This window comes from Oncorhynchus keta, chromosome 25 (assembly GCF_023373465.1).
Source record: "Oncorhynchus keta strain PuntledgeMale-10-30-2019 chromosome 25, Oket_V2, whole genome shotgun sequence".
Taxonomy (NCBI): domain Eukaryota; kingdom Metazoa; phylum Chordata; class Actinopteri; order Salmoniformes; family Salmonidae; genus Oncorhynchus; species Oncorhynchus keta.
In genome coordinates this window covers 18,216,338-18,232,944 of record NC_068445.1, presented here as the reverse complement: position 1 = coordinate 18,232,944, position 16,607 = coordinate 18,216,338, and the positions used below count along the sequence as shown (strand labels likewise).

The 16,607-nt window shown below is 42.1% G+C and overlaps 2 protein-coding genes across 6 annotated transcripts in view; both read left to right on the top strand.

Moving 5' to 3' along the window:
• Nucleotides 1-2,459: 2,459 nt before the first annotated feature.
• Nucleotides 2,460-9,837, top strand: LOC118358342 (DNA-directed RNA polymerase III subunit RPC4-like). 5 transcript variants are annotated; one of them, XM_035736065.2, is made up of 9 exons: nucleotides 2,460-2,479; nucleotides 5,206-5,374; nucleotides 5,477-5,520; nucleotides 5,638-5,795; nucleotides 5,902-6,026; nucleotides 6,129-6,300; nucleotides 6,416-6,666; nucleotides 6,767-6,919; nucleotides 8,981-9,837. In XM_035736065.2, the coding sequence occupies exons 2-9, from the start codon at nucleotides 5,207-5,209 to the stop codon at nucleotides 9,098-9,100; spliced, it is 1,191 nt and encodes a 396-aa protein (XP_035591958.1). In that variant the 5' UTR covers nucleotides 2,460-2,479; nucleotide 5,206; the 3' UTR covers nucleotides 9,101-9,837. The 5 variants fall into 5 exon arrangements, with proteins under 5 accessions (XP_035591958.1, XP_035591955.1, XP_035591954.1 ...); XM_035736062.2 differs by lacking the exon at nucleotides 2,460-2,479 and adding an exon at nucleotides 2,573-2,719; XM_035736061.2 differs by lacking the exon at nucleotides 2,460-2,479 and adding an exon at nucleotides 2,597-2,774.
• A 796-nt stretch (nucleotides 9,838-10,633) lies between these two features.
• LOC118358340 (glycerol-3-phosphate acyltransferase 4-like) overlaps nucleotides 10,634-16,607 on the top strand; it is a 31,432-nt gene continuing 25,458 nt past the window's right edge. Inside the window, exons 1-2 of the mRNA XM_035736057.1 lie at nucleotides 10,634-10,778; nucleotides 12,131-12,747. Of these exons, the coding sequence (XP_035591950.1) occupies nucleotides 12,574-12,747 (174 nt within the window). The 5' untranslated portion in view covers nucleotides 10,634-10,778; nucleotides 12,131-12,573. The remainder of the gene's footprint in view (nucleotides 10,779-12,130; nucleotides 12,748-16,607) is intronic.

Below are 16,607 nucleotides of genomic sequence, written 5' to 3'. Positions count from 1 at the left end.
ACCTGCTGAGCTTTGCGTGTGAATCTACACCTTTTTCTTCCTGAGTATTCATTACACCATGTTATTGAAAGTACTGGTGCTTCTAGTACAGAGAGCGTGAAGAGAGTGATGGTAGGGAACAAGAGTAATGATGTATGTATTGTGGAAAGTTGTGATGGTGTTTGATGTCACCACAGGGCCGCATCCTCACGCTATCCGATTAACAAATTACGTAAAGAAAGAGGTGATGTAAAACTAGCCCGGTTCATTGGAAATGGTAGACTGCTAATATTTTGTGTTAGTCATGCTCAACAAGGGAAGATTCTTCAAATGGAAACTCTCAATGGGAAGAAGATCAAAAGCCATGTCCGTGGAGCTTATGCTAAGTTGAGGGGGAAAAAATGTGCCAACCCACTGGGTACAGAGGTCAATTCAACTACTAGTTTTGATTTACATTTGGTGGATGCCAGGTGCAGAGAGAGGCCCAGAGATATAGAAACAATCATGATGTCGCATATGCAGAGGCTGTAAGACCAATTGGTGGAACTACTAGGTGGACAATGGAGCTACCATGGCTGCTCTCCTAGTAAATGGACCTTCTGTCAGAACTGATGCTTCTACTAAGGCCTGTTCAGAAATCTTGCTCCCATATTTGTGCTGTGTCAAAGGACACTGATTGTAAATAAAATTGACTTAATAGCATTAATTGGAAAGGTTATCAACACAACTTGGATTGTGGAAAGCAGAAATGCCAGGTTAAAGATGATTGTAGATATGTCAAAGGCGTTATTAGGGTAACAGATGTCATTGGTTGACATGCTTTTTGAAATGCTGAATAATCCTAAGGATGAGTCTCAGCATGATAGAGATAATGTTTGATGAGGTTGGGAGGGTTTTGTGGAGGGGGAAGGTTTGTTAGAAGTTATTAAGTATTTATTTATTTATACTGAAGAAAAATAAATGAACGCAACATGTAAATTGTTGGTCCCATGTTTCATGAGCTGAAATAAAATATCCTAGAAATGTTCCATAAGTACAAAAAGCTTATTTCTCTCAAATGTTGTGCACACATTTGTTTACATCCCTGTGAGTGAGCATCTCTCCTTCGCCAAGATAATCCTGACAGGTGTGGCATATCAAGAAGTGAATTAAACAGCATGATCATTACACAGGTGCACCTTGTGCTGGGGACAATACAAGGCCACTCTAAAATGCGTTGTTTTGTCACACAACACAATGCCACAGATGTCGCAAGTTTTGAGGGAGCATGCAATTGGCATGCTGACTGCATGAAGGTCCACCAGAGCTGTTGCCAGATAATTTAATGTTCATTTATCTACCATAAGCCACCTCCAATGTCATTTCAGAGAATTTGGCTGCACTTCCAACTGGCCTCACAACAGCAGACCTCTACAGCAGGTTTCTTCACCTGTGGGATCGTCTGAGACCAGCCACCTGGAAAGCTAATGAAACTGTTGGTTTGCACAACCAAATAATTTCTGCACAAACTGTCAGAAACTGTCTCAGGGAAGCTCAACTGCGGGCTCGTCATCCTCACCAGGGTCTTGACCTGGCGTCGGCGTCGTAACCGACTTCAGTGGGTAAATGCTCACCTTTGATGGCCATTGGCATGCTGGAGAAGTGTGCTCTTCATGGATGAATCCCGGTTTCAACTGTACCGGAGCAGATGGCAGACAATGTGTATAGCGTTGTGTGGGGAGCACTTGCTGATGTAAACATTGTGAACAGAGTGCCCCATGGTGGCTGTGGGGTTATGGTATGGGCTGGCATAACACAACAGAAAATGAACACAATTGCATTTTATCGATGGCAATTTGAATGCACAGAGATACCGTGACGAGATCCTGAGGCCCATTGTCGTGCCATTACCTCATGTTTCAGCATGATAATGCACGGCCCTATGTTGCAAACACAATTCCTGGAAGCTTCCAGTTCCCGCCAATATCCAGCAACTTTGCATAGCTATTGAAGAGGAGTGGGACAACATTCCACAATCAACATCATGATGAACTCTATGCGAAGAAAATGTGTAGAGCTGCATCTGGCAAATGGTGGTCACATCAGATACTGACTGGTTTTCTGATCCACGTCCCTACCTTTTTTTGTTTGTTATCTGTGACCAACAGTTGCATATCTGTATTCCCAGTCATGTGAAATCCATAGATTAGGTCCTAATGAATTTATTTCAATTGAACGATTTCCTTATCTGAACTGTAAAATTTCTGAAATTGTTGCATATTGCGTATATACTTTTGTTCAGTGTATTGTCTTTGTTGTACAGAATTAGGCAACCCATGATTGGGGCGGCAGGGTAGCCTAGTGGTTAGAACGTTGGACTAGTAACCGGAAGGTTGCAATTTCAAACCCCGGAGCTGACAAGGTACAAATCTGTCGTTCTGTGGGGCAGTTAACCCACTATTCCTAGGCCGTGATTGAAAATAAGAATTTGTTCTTAACTGACTTGCCTGGTTAAATAAAGGTAAAAAAATAAATAAAGATTGATCGCACAATCCAGCACAGTAGAAGACAGCATGCACATTAAAAGGTTGTTTGTATAGCACCTTGATACTATAGAAGAAATCCTGCGCATGTTTGATCCGCAAAAATACACGAGATGCAACGTCACGTCTATCTGTCATGGCGCTGTACAGCAGTCAATGTTGACTTTTTGAGTAGACCACTGGCTGAAGAAATTGACACGGTTTCACTCATAGAAGGGGTACAGTACATTTAAACGCAATCTTGGTTTGGTGAACATCTATAGAAGTAATCAGGTAATTGTAATAAGACAACAATATCTAAACGCAGTCAGTCCTTGCTAACTAATGTAACCAGCATGCATTGTTGCCATGTGTTGACAACTTCTTGATTCTCAGTTGTGGTAGCTATAACTTTGTCTAACTACCAATAGCATAGGCTCTATAAAACTTGAAGAATGGTCTCAAGACAAATATAAAGCTATGCGCATTCCATCCAATTATTTATATAAGTTATACAATAGATGACGCTTCGTTGAAGCCTCCATCTTGGCACTCCCCTACCATTATAGTTTTTGGAACGTTTATTCTATCGCGGACACCATAATGTACATGTATCAAACTAATTCCACAGATGGCCGAGTGTCTGCGGGTTTTCGCTCCACCCTTGTACTTGATTGATGAATGAAGGTCACTAATTAGAACTCCCGTCACCAGGTTTTCTAGGTCTTAATTGAAAGGAAAAAAGTATAAGTTTTAGGAATGACTAATGATACTGTCCCCACTACCAAAAAAACAATACAAATTATATTTGGCCTTAATATTTAATAGAAATACTGTAGAATTCCATTAATTCCTATGGAGGACTGCTCCTACTGGGGAGTGTTTTTGAGAACCCAAGGGGGACTTTTAACACGGGGACCCCTCAAGGGTGTGTGCTTAGTCCCTCCCTGGTCACCCACGATTCCAACACCATCAAGTTTTTTGACGACAAGACGTGGTAGGCCTGATCACCTTTGGCAATGAGACTACAGGGAGGATGTCAGAGACTTACATGCTGACCACACCGGCTCGCGTCGCGTGGGTGAGCTTTGCAAAATAAATATACACATGTTATTCAGTCATTGCACCCACATTGCTCGCAAGCGTCTGCATAGCCAGGTGCTAAAATAGAGCTTGGTTCTATTTGTGACTCTTAACGCTCTGCAAATCCCGCCTCTCCCAACTCCTCATTGGTTTTTAGGAGTTTATACCTACGTGGGTGATTGAAAGATGAACTGAGGTGCACGCTCCAGTTGGTAGTGGTTATGCACCTTAAAGTTGGTTGCCAACTGCCATATAAAGTCCAAAGAAGAAGCCTGAAGGAGGAGAGATTACTAGAAAACAAACTTTTACCCTTTTATCTGTGGATTAATTGTCGGCGTAGAGGACCTTGTGCATTTCAGGTAAAATAACAACCCAATGTTTGTATCCCAGGACAAATTAGCTAGCAACAGCAAGCACGCTAGGTAAATTGCCATAAATGTTTAATGCTTTTTGACAAGTCCACAAATTAATATAGGTGGTTCAGATTTTGTTTGATATTTCAACCTCCTTGTCCTGATTGTGCCTGGTGTGGGGGGACAAAATCAACATGCGCGCGATGGCTCAGCATTTTAGTAGTGTGGTACCAGGATAAAAACCTCTCCCTCATCGTCAGTAAGACCAAGGAGCTGATCGTGGACTATAGGAGAAAAGGGAGAGCTCTCCCCCAACCACATCGACAGGGCTGTTGTGGAGTGTGTCGAGCGTTGTATCATGGTATGGCAAATGCACCGCCTTCAACTGCAAAGTGCTACAGAAGGTGGTGCTGACAGCCCAGTACATCACTGAGGTATATCAGGTGGTGTCAGAGGAATGCCTGAACAATTGCTGATGATTCTAGTCACCCAAACCATAGACTATTCACTCTGCTACCGTCTGGAAAACAGTACCGGAGCATCGGCTCTCGGACCGACGAGCTCAGAAACAGCTTCGACCTCCCCCAAGCAATAAGACTGCTAAATAGTCAATTAATGGTACCTAGTGTGTGGGAAATGTGAATGTGTGTGGGAGTGTCAATATAGTGTGTGTATATGGTGTGTATATATAGTCTAGTGAGTGTGCGTAGGGTCAGTGCAAGATAGTCAGCGCAGATAGTTTGGGTGCCATTAATACGCATACACACACACATACAAATTACGCACACACATTCCCACTTTTACTCATCAGTAGCTGCTGCTACTCTGTTCTTTATTTTACTCCTTTCTATCCTGATGCCCAGTCAATTTACCCTGCCTTTATGTACATATTTACCTCAAATACCCCGCACCCCTGCACATTGATCTGGTACTGATACTCCCTGTATAAAGCTCCATTCTTGTGTATTTTATTCCTCTTGTGTTATTATTTTTAAACGCTGCATCTTTGGGAAGGGCTCATAAGAAAGCATTTCACAGTAAAGTTTACACCAGTTGTATACGGCGCATATGACAAATACAACTTGATTTGAAGGCCAGCGGGTCCCCCTCTTGGATTCTCAGCTGAAGGTATGGACCACAGCTGGCTCCATGTGAACTACAATCCTGACGCTCTGTTTTAACGTTTAGAAACGTTATTAATTCTTGCAAGTGATACGGTTTTGGAAACCTTTTGGAACTTTATATGTTTATTGCTCGCATACAATTTTCTCCCTAATTGCTTTGTCCAGGATGGCGGAGCCAGGCTCAAGCGACCCTGGTGGCCCCTCTAGCACTCCAGCAACGCATGGAGGGAGTGGCAGGGGATTAGTGATGGGACGCCGGCTTCCAGCTACCCTCTCCACCGGCCGCTTCCCTTCCATGCGCACCAAAGACCTCACCTTAGGAGGGGTGAAGAAGGTAGGCTCAGTGAATTGTATGGAGTGTTTTTAATGGTCTATCACCAGCACTTGTGTATTTATTTAACTAGGTCCATCTTGACTTCAATGTTTTATATTTCAGAAAACCTTCACCCCTAACATTATTGGCAGAAAAGCTAAAGAAGAGTAAGTTCAATCGTTCTGTCTGTGACAATATATGTGATTGCATGATACTTAAATGTTTTCCAGCACATACTAAAGGACCATATGTTGTTAACAGAGTTTTACTTTCTTAAACTATAGGCAGAAGGTTGAGGCTGGGCAAAGGAGGGAAAGGAGAGAGAATGATCGGGGTCGTGAGCGAGGTGGTAGGGGTGGTCGAGGCCGGGGACGCCCAGAAGTCATCCAGTCCCACTCTATCTTTGAACAAGGCCCTGCAGAGATTATGATGAAGAAAAGAGGTAGAATCAGGGTCATTCAGCTGTAATTCCATAACATTTGTTATATGGTATCATTACCATAATGATGTATCATTTCATTTTAACTTTCTTCCTGTGCTCTATTCAGGTGGCTATGAAGGTGAGAGAGATGCACCAAGTGTGGGTCCCTCACCCATCATCAACATTAAGAAGGAGAAGAGGGAGACAGAGGAAGAGACCAAAGAAATTTTGCGCAATCTGGAACGAGACAATGTGAGTCCTCCATGTACCTATGTCTCATCATACTGTCTGTCTGTACAATAATTGTCTAGTTTGTTGTCCACTTATGAGTAACTTACAACTAATTTCCACCAGTTCCTGGATGACCCTCACCTAAGGAGTGATGTAAGGAGCTGCCCTGTTCAGCTGCCCCTGGCTGTGTCAGGGTGGGGATTTAAGGAGGAAAGTGATGTCACTGATCTAGCCTTCAAACCAGACAAGTCTGAGGAGGACATTGAGGCCATGGAGGGAACAAATGCAGTCAAAGGTAACTATAATTACAGCCCTTACATCGCCAACGTTCATGTCAGTTCAAATGAAACAGAATGGCAAAACAATCTACTATAACTGTCTAATTTGTCTCCCTCCCTCCCTCTCTTCAGTGAAGCAGGAGCCAGAAGATGCTCCAGAGGTCAAGAAGATGGAACCCACTTTCAGACGACCTCCACTCCCTGAGCCTGAAGTTTTACCTGAACTGCTGGACACCTGGAGTCAGAGCAAAGTGGAGGAGCTGTTCTTCATCCAGCTCCCCGACTCTCTACCAGGGCAGCCGCCCACCCGAGAGGTCAGGCCAGTGAAGACAGAGATGCAGTCAGAGGATGGACAGTCCATGCTATTGAAAACTGAATCTCAAGTAGGTATTCAGGTGTATTAAATATGTGGTTCAGAGAGCAAGGCTTCTATGTACTCTGTATACGATCAGTTTGTTTGTGTATGTGTCCACTATGGAATAGGAGGAGCAGCAGGAGGAGAACAGTTGCCATCTGAGAGACCTGCAGGAGGGTCTGGTGGGACGACTGTTGGTTCGGAAGTCTGGTCGGGTGCAGCTCATACTGGGGCATGTCACACTAGATGTGGCTCTTGGAACCTCATGCGCTTTCCTCCAGGTCAGAGGAAAACACAACCTTTGGCAGCTCATAGTTGGTTGAAATTAGTGTCTACGGATGATGTCACCGGAAACACTTATCTTTTTCTATTTAGTTTTACTACAAAACATGGAAATCTGATGTTTTCATATACACTATATATACAAAAGTATGTGGACACCCCTTAAAATAGGGGATTTGGCTATTTCAGCCACACCCGTTGCTGACAGGTGTATAAAATAGAGCACACAGCCATGCAATCTCCATAGACAAACATTGGCAGTAGAATGGCCTTACTGAACAGCTCAGTAACTTTCAACGTTGCAACGTCATAGGATGCCACCTTTCCAACATGTCAGTTCTTAAAATTTCTGCCATGCTAGAGCTGCCCCAGTCAACTGTCAGTGCTGGTATTGTGAAGTGGAAACGTCTAGGTGCAGCAACGGCTCAGCCGCGCAGTGGTACCACACAAGCTCACAGAATGGGACCGCCGAGTGCTGAAGCATGTAGTGTGTAAAAAAAAAACAACGTCTGTCCTCGGTTGCAACACTCACTACCTAGTTCCAAACTGCCTCTGGAAGCAATGTCAGCACAATAACTGTTCGTCGGGAGCTTCATGAAATGGGTTTCCATGGCAGAGCAGCCACACACAAGCCTAACATCACCATGCAGAATGCCAAGTGTCGGCTGGTATGGAGTGAAGAATCAAGCTTTACCATCTGGCAGCCCGACGGACTAATCAGGGTTTGGCGGATGCCAGGAGAATGCTACCTGCCCCAATGCATAGTGCAACTCTAAAGTTTGGTGGAGGAGGAATAATGGTCTGGGGCTGTTTTTCATGGTTCGGTCTAGGCCCCATTTAACGCAAAAGCATACAATGACATTCTAGATTATGTGCTTACAATGTTGTGGCAACAGTTTGGGTAAGGCCTTTTCCTGTTTCAGCATGACAATGCCCCTGTGCACAAAGCAAGGACCATACAGAAATGGTTTGTCGCGGTCGGTGTGGAAGAACTTGACTGGCCTGCACAGAGCCCTGACCTCAATCCCATCTAACACATTTAGGATGAATTGGAACGCTTACTCTGAGCCAGGCCTAATCAGTGCCCGACCTCACTAATGCTCTTGTGAGCTGAAATAGAAGTCCCTGCAGAAAAATTCCAACATCTTATGGAAATTCTTCCCAGAAGAGTGGAGGCTGTTATAGCAGCAAAGCGGGGACCAACTCCATATTAATGTCCATGATTTTGGAATTATATGTTCAATAAGCAGGTGTCCACATACTTTTAGTAATGTAGTGTATGTTGATGTTGGTGATGAATTTGATGTTGGAAAAAGGGTGTAATTTCCCTTCAAATCTTCTCTTCCCTGTAGTTGTATGTAAACATACAGGTGTGGCCAATTAATATGGGTTTCTTGGCACTTTTCTTAAATAATTCCCTATTCTAAAATAAGTTGAAATTGAAAAACACTTGGTCACACTTGTTATCGGATTTTCAACATTGCAGAAACAATTACATTTTTTAACTTAAGTTTACAATTTGACAAAAAAAATATCAAGACAAAGGGAATGGACAAAATGATTGCCATCCCGGAGCTAGTACTTGGTTGCACAGCCTTTGGCCAAAATATCTGCAGAAATACACTTATCGTAGCCATCAATGAGCTTGCTTCACCTTTCTACTGACAATTTGGCCCACTTTTCAGCAGCAAACTGCCCTAATTCTTCAATATTCGATGGGTGCCCTCCATCAACTACTGTATTCAGAGCTCGCCATAGGTTTTGATGTGATTCAGATCTGGAATCTTCGCTGGCCACTCAAGAACAGTCCAGCATATCCTCTTAACAATTCCTGTGTGCTTCCTGGTGTGTGTTTGGGGTCCTTGTCATGCTGGAAGACCCACAACCTTCAAAGGAGACTCAATATTTGGACACTGGGTTGAACATTGGACCACAAAACACCTGACACTCTGCTGATTTCATGATGCCTTTTCAAATTAAACTTATTTTAGACAAATTAGGAATTATTAAAGCAAAGTGCAAGTGTGCCAATATAAATGCCTCTCCCCCCACCCCCTTAGGAGCTGGTGTCAATTGGAACAGGAGAGGGCCGGACTGGTGACTTGTCAGTGCTGGGTCACATCAAACACAAAATGGTCTGCTCGCCAGACTTCGAAGCCCTGCTGGAGAACAGTGTATGACAAACCAGGACAGGACTAACAGGACAAATATAAGCACCCACCATTAGGCCAGGGTTTCTACAGTACAGTGGGGACCGTGCAGTGCTGTATAAGGTCTATAAGGACAGTAGTACTACAAGCAAACATGGCACCTAAAACCTATACATGTTTTTTCCATTGTTGTAACTTGGCCCTGGATAGTTTCAGAATGCGAAATAGAAAGTCTTGTAAACAGATTTCCTACCACTAGTTTGTAAGAAAAGCTGGCTTGTTTACAGAACATTTTATTTATTTTTCTCTGCTGAAAGTGATGGGGAAAGATTACCTTGTTTGAGATGTGTGCTAAATGACTCTAATAAAGGGATGGTACAGTATTCTCTCATTAAAAATGATTAGCCTACATGAATGTGCCAAATTCCAAATGTCCTATTTAGTGATGTAGTGATAAAGAAAATAGGTGGGTAAACTCTGATTGCCGGTCGTGCTGTAAAAATGAACGGGATCTATGCTTCCATTTTAATTTTCTTACTGTCATACAAAAAAGGTCAGTAAACTGTCTCACAAAGGTGGGTAACACTGCATTTACTTGTGTTTACCATCCACTACACCACTGGTCCTATTCCAGTTTTGTAAGCAGATCACACTATCAGGTCTATGCTTGGGAGGGATAAGTAGAGCAGTAATATTTCCCATGTGGTATCCGGTAAACCCATACCTAAATGACTGGATGTAAGATGAATAAAAATAACTAAAGTTCTTGTGTGCTTTATGTATTCATATACTTGTATTAGCACTGAAACTCTAAGGTAACTTGTTATACTTCAAACATTTTCATTGTGATATATATATTTTCAACTTTACATGATGTGAGATGAGGATTTATCAGGGTCTAGTGTGGATTGCGTAAGTATTTTTACTTAAGTATTTTTTGGGGGTATATGTACTTTACTATTTATATTTCTGACAACTTTTACTCCATTGCAATCCTAAAGAAAATAATGTACTTTTTACTCCTTACATTTTCCCTGACACCCAAAAGTACTCGTTACATTTTGAATTGCTTAGCAGGACAGAAAATGTCTAATTCATGCGCTGATCAAGAGAACATCCCTTGTCATCCCTACTGCCTCTGATCTGGCAGACTCACTAGACACATGCTTAATTTGTAAATTATGTCTGAGTGTTGAACTGTGACCCTGGCTATCTGTAATTTTTTTAAAAATTGTGTTGTCTGGTTTGCTTAATATAAGACATTTTAAATTATTTATACTTTTGATACTTAAGTACATTTAAATCCAAATACTTTTAGACTTTTACGCAAGTACTATTTTAATGAGTGACTTACTTTTAATTGAGTCATTTTATTTGAACGTGTCTTTAACTTTTACTCAAGTATGACTATTTGGGTACTTTTTCCACCACTGCATTTACGCAACTATATCATATGTGTGATTGCCCTCACTGAGCCTCCTGTGATGTATATAAAATACATGTATTTTGTGTTCAGCGTTAAGTAATGCGTCGGTTCTTCCACGTCCTACCACCAGATGTCAGTTTAGATACGAGGAAGAATGTTTTTGTTCTTGCTGAAAAACGAGACCACAAAACCGACGAGATTCTCGCAGGAACATCTGATGCGCACCATCACCTTACGTCTATGCCGCTGTCTGTTGGCCACGGGTGGAGACAACAATGTTAGGTGAGTACATTAATGTAGCTATCTACCCACGTTTCAGGAAATGTTATCTAATCTTCCATGAAAGCTAACGTAGCACAAAAAAAATCGACTGCTTGATATTGTTTGTGAATAGATGGTGTATAGCGTCAATGGTTACCACAGCCACAAAGTGATCGTCTAAACCCCGCCTATTTCTACAATTGTCTTAATGTGATTTTTAACCTACAATTGTCTTCATGTGATTTTTAACCTAACCATAACCACACTGCTAACCTTATGCCTAATCTTAAATTAAGACACATAAGCAAAGTTTTGTTTAATGAATGTGTACTATATAGCTAGCCAATATTTACTTTGTGGCTGTGGTAAATAGTGACAGAGTACAGCAGGTTAGAACTAAGATCATTTTTAGCTAACCATAACCCTTTTCTTAACCTATTCATCATAAACTGCTATGTTACTTCTAAACTAATGTGTAATTTCTAAAGTGCTAAGAAAAAGTCACTTCTGGTCGTAGCTGCATTCCACCTAGTCAGAGTACTCAATACTAGCCTAGCTAGCCATGCCGACTCAACTCTATGATTTAAGAATAGCCCGCAATTAATGTGTAAATGCAGGCTATTTGGCTGCTGAAATCCAGCCCGCCCACATCCGCAGCAGCTCAAGTCCGTCGTAATTTGTTGAGTTGCTCAACTCATTGTAATTCGTGGAGTTTAGTTTAATTGGCTAGCCTAAAAGTGTGATACGGATTGAATGCATAAATATTGTCACATATTATTAGCTAGAATCCGTGTAATTTCTCCCTTCCTGGTCTGCTGGAGTTGGTGTTAAATGATTGCAACAGTCAGAAAATGTACGTACATAATTTTCTCGATTCTCATACTGTGCAATAGCAAGCCCCTCACCAAAATGTTATCAGCCAGCCAGCTACCGTTACGTAGCTAATTTGCCGGTTTCCGATGTTATAATAACATGTCGTGACTGGAGCGAGGAGTGATGTTTAGTGGAAATAGTAGCGTATTTAAAAACAAATATATATATATAGTGGCGTTAGTACTTGCAACTAGCTACAACGAACTAACGTTAGCTAACTAATGTTACGAAGAACAGACTTGGCTGGCCTGACCATCCTAACATTTGAGTCATCATAATCTGAAGGAGAGAGACGCCACGCCAGCATCATGGTCGTGTCCATCATGCGCAGTTAATTTTATTTTACATTATTTGCGTAAAGCTTCATATTGGTTGATTATGATACTTCCCAAGTGGGGGACACATTTCTACAACGAGTTAGCAAATCAGAAATCTCCGACCTTCCTAGTATCGACCAGCACTTAGGCCTGACCTTGTGTTTTTGTTTACATCTCTTTCAGGAACATGTGATACTCAACTAAACAGTTGCAACTTTTGGATTCTTTCAATGCACAATATTCTCAAACCCTTTCCGGCTCCATAAAGAAATGTTTGGTAGTAGTGGAGTTAAGTTAAACCCAAATTCATTGTAGACCAATGCCCCGCAATAAGTTTGAATGATAAGAAGCTACAGAAAACAACTTAATTGATAGACTGGAAGGCCCAGTTGCTATAACATATCTATAAAGCTGGGAGACAGCAGCAAGATGCTGTCCTCTACAGACATTGATTCACTGACCAGTGTGAGGAGGAGTCTGGTCCCTCAGATGTCTTAATGAAGGCACTGCTCTGACTGAGACTGAGTCCTAAAAGGCGGACAAGTGCGACACTGTCTCCTCCTGCTTTTGGGTAGCCTTTATATTCTGTGTAGTAGGATCTCCCCATTGCCCCCTAAAGCCTCAAGATGGGCCCATTCTTAGACTTCAACCCTTTTGATAACCTGCTGTGCATTCTCTTGGGCATCTCCTTCACTGTGTGGTTCACCCTACTGCTCGTCTTCATCATCGTGCCTGCCATCTTTGGAGTGTCCTTTGGCATTCGCCGGCTCTACATGAAAACCTTACTGAAGATCTTTGAGGTGAGTGGGAACCACTTCACTGTTTGCTGGGGTTCACAGATGTTATCAGTTTGTGGTCAGATAGGACATCACATCAGACATTTGCACATGCATAATTCATTTGAATGATCGAGAATAGATGGTAGGCATATGTCACACAACATTTATGACTGACATAGACTTGAATGGAGTGCATGAATTATACAAATCAAAATCAAATCTAATTTATTTGTCACATATACATGGTTAGCATGTCTGTGATTTTATTTATACTCAATGTGTGCAGTGATGTGGTACTTCCTTGTTTGACAGTGCACCTGACCCAAACTGGGATTTAGCAATGGGAATTTAGTTTAGTGTAGGTCATGTGCACCTCCCCAACTTCAATCCCTCCCTTTCGACATCAACTCTCTATTGCGTGAGTTCAGTTCAGGTCCATATTTACAATGTGCTTCACATGAAGTCACAACAAGCACCTTTGTTGTCACAGAGATGCCGAAGCAGGACATGTAATATAATATGGGTATAATGAGTGTGTAATAGCAATAGCACACAAGCATAAAGTTAGCACCACTCTAATCAATGACTCAACAATATAATGGGTCACTGCCAAGAGAGTCAATAAAAACTTTGCTGGCTGGCCACCATAAGTCAATTGTTAGTGGCACTCTTCACAACTCTGGCTTCACAGTGACCTTTTATCACTGGTACCCAGACAGCCGTGCATTCAGTGGTTGGTGGGTGGAGATTACATGATGGCCAGGGGCCCTGCCTCCTCCTCATTATGTACAGTGCCATGCGAAAGTATTCTGCCCCCTTGAACTTTGCGACCTTTCGCCACATTTCAGGCATCAAACATAAAGATATAAAACTGTATTTTTTTCGTGAAGAATCAATAACAAGTGGGACACAATCATGAAGTGGAACGACATTTATTGGATATTTCAAACTTTTTTTAACAAATCAAAAACTGAAAAATTGGGCGTGCAAAATTATTCAGCCCCTTTACATTCAGTGCAGCAAACTCTCTCCAGAAGTTCAGTGAGGATCTCTGAATGATCCAATGTTGACCTAAATGACTAATGATGATAAATACAATCCACCTGTGTTAAATCAAGTCTCCGTATAAATGCACCTGCACTGTGATAGACTCAGAGGTCCGTTAAAAGCGCAGAGAGCATCATGAAGAACAAGGAACACACCAGGCAGGTCCGTGATACTGTTGTGAAGAAGTTTAAAGCCGGATTTGGATACAAAAATATTTCCCAAGCTTTAAACATCCCAAGGAGCACTGTGCAAGCGATAATATTGAAATGGAAGGAGTATCAGACCACTGCAAATCTACCAAGACCTGGCCGTCCCTCTAAACTTTCAGCTCATACAAGGAGAAGACTGATCAGAGATGCAGCCAAGAGGCCCATGATCACTCTGGATGAACTGCAGAGATCTACGGCTGAGGTGGGAGACTCTGTCCATAGGACAACAATCAGTCGTATATTGCACAAATCTGGCCTTTATGGAAGAGTGGCAAGAAGAAAGCCATTTCTTAAAGATATCCATAAAAAGTGTTGTTTAAAGTTTGCCACAAGCCACCTGGGAGACACACCAAACATGTGGAAGAAGGTGCTCTGGTCAGATGAAACCAAAATTGAACTTTTTGGCAACAATGCAAAACGTTATGTTTGGCGTAAAAGCAACACAGCTCATCACCCTGAACACACCATCCCCACTGTCAAACATGATGGTGGCAGCATCATGGTTTGGGCCTGCTTTTCTTCAGCAGGGACAGGGAAGATGGTTAAAATTGATTGGAAGATGGATGGAGCCAAATACAGGACCATTCTGGAAGAGAACTGCAAAAGACCTGAGACTGGGATGGAGATTTGTCTTCCAACAAGACAATGATCCAAAACATAAAGCAAAATCTACAATGGAATGGTTCAAAAATAAACATATCCAGGTGTTAGAATGGCCAAGTCAAAGTCCAGACCTGAGTCCAATCGAGAATCTGTGGAAAGAACTGAAAACTGCTGTTCATAAATGCTCTCCATCCAACCTCACTCAGCTCGAGCTGTTTTGCAAGGAGGAATGAGAAAAAAATTCAGTCTCTCGATGTGCAAAACTGATAGAGACATACCCCAAGCGACTTACAGCTGTAATCGCAGCAAAAGGTGGCGCTACAAAGTGTTAACTTAAGGGGGCTGAATAATTTTGCACGCCCAATTTCATTTTTTGATTTGTTAAAAAAGTTTGAAATATCCAATAAATGTCGTTCCACTTCATGATTGTGTCCCACTTGTTGTTGATTCTTCACGAAAAAATAGTTTTATATCTTTATGTTTGATGCCTGAAATGTGGCAAAAGGTCGCAAAGTTCAAGGGGGCCGAATACTTTCGCAAGGCACTGTAACTATGGAGAGACCAGAGAGAACGGTACAGACCTGGGTACTAAAAGTCTTTATCTGGCTACATGTTTATGGTATGAACATGACTTTGTGGGATATGTGCTTCTGACCCTACATTATCAACATTCACTTTCTTGTTTGGCCTGCTGATGGGATCAAGTGTCTCTCAATATGATTCATCAAAGGTTTCAATGGTTGTTGGGAGTTAGCCTAGCTGTCTGTTCACCTCTTACTCGTGAGATGAAACCAGAGAAGGTTATCTCCCTCTGTCATCTTCTGCTTTATGTGCTGACAGTAAGCCTGTGAGCAGTTTCCAGTCAACCCCTTTGAGAGAAAGTTCTAGCGGCAGAAATAATTGGGCTGGAGGGAGATGGCTGGCGATATGAGAGGTTTCTCAGCTCGCAGTAGCGCCAAGCCTAGTCTACCAGCATTTTTATGAGAGAAATAAGCTTACAGGCTGACCACACCGCTCATGTTGCAAAATAAATGTAGGAATCTATGTTATTCAATTATTGCACCCACACTGCTTTTGCACGCGTCAACGAGCGTCTGCCTTGCCAAGGGCTAAAATAGAAGTCATTCCTATTTCTGATGCAGATCGCGCTGCAAGTCCTGCCTCTCCCATCTCCTCATTGGTTTATAGAAGCTGGTACCCACGTGCAGTCTCCTCATTGGTTATACCCACGTGGGTGATTGAAAGACTAACTGTGTCGCCGGTCGGTGTAGTAATACTATGAAAGTTTAGATGCCAATCACCATATAAATTCAAAGATTAAAAAGCCTGCAAGGAGGAGAGATGACTAGAAACGATTCGCGTGTCCGTTTTATGTGTGGATTAATTGTCGGAGTAGAGGACCTTGTGCATTTCAGGTCAAATAAAAACTCAATGTTTATATCCCAGGACAAATTAGCTAGCAAGTGCAAGCTAACTAGCTAAATTGCCATAAATGTATAATGCTTTTTGACAAGTCAAATTGCATCAACTGCAGTGTTAGAGAATGGGAAGGAGAGAATGAACAAGGAGGACCCTGTAACTTCTACTCAATCTAGGCTATGAAGTGAGTGTAGAGGTATCACACACAGCTCTTTTTTTGGTTAGTATTATATAATCCTGTGCTACCACACCCCTTTGTCCTAAGCCATGTCCTGGCCTTGATTTGCCCTGTTCCAGTTCAGACTCAACAAGATTGCTATGTTCGTCATCTACTAGCCTAAACCAAAGCAAACACATTTGTGTCCCTATAAGCTGCACTTTAGTCTTATGATTCACATGTAATGGTATTGTCATGTCAGTAAGGATTTTGTTGAGGCCAACCAACTGTAAAATCTCCCCTCGGTGAGCAGTGTTATCATTTCAAAAGGTGGGATGGTCAATTTCAGTTTCTAAAGAGAACTGTCCTTCGTCCTGTAGTGTTGTTGACATTGGCCTGGCACTGCTAAGTAGCAAAGATGCTTTGCCTCTTACTATGTTGTTGTG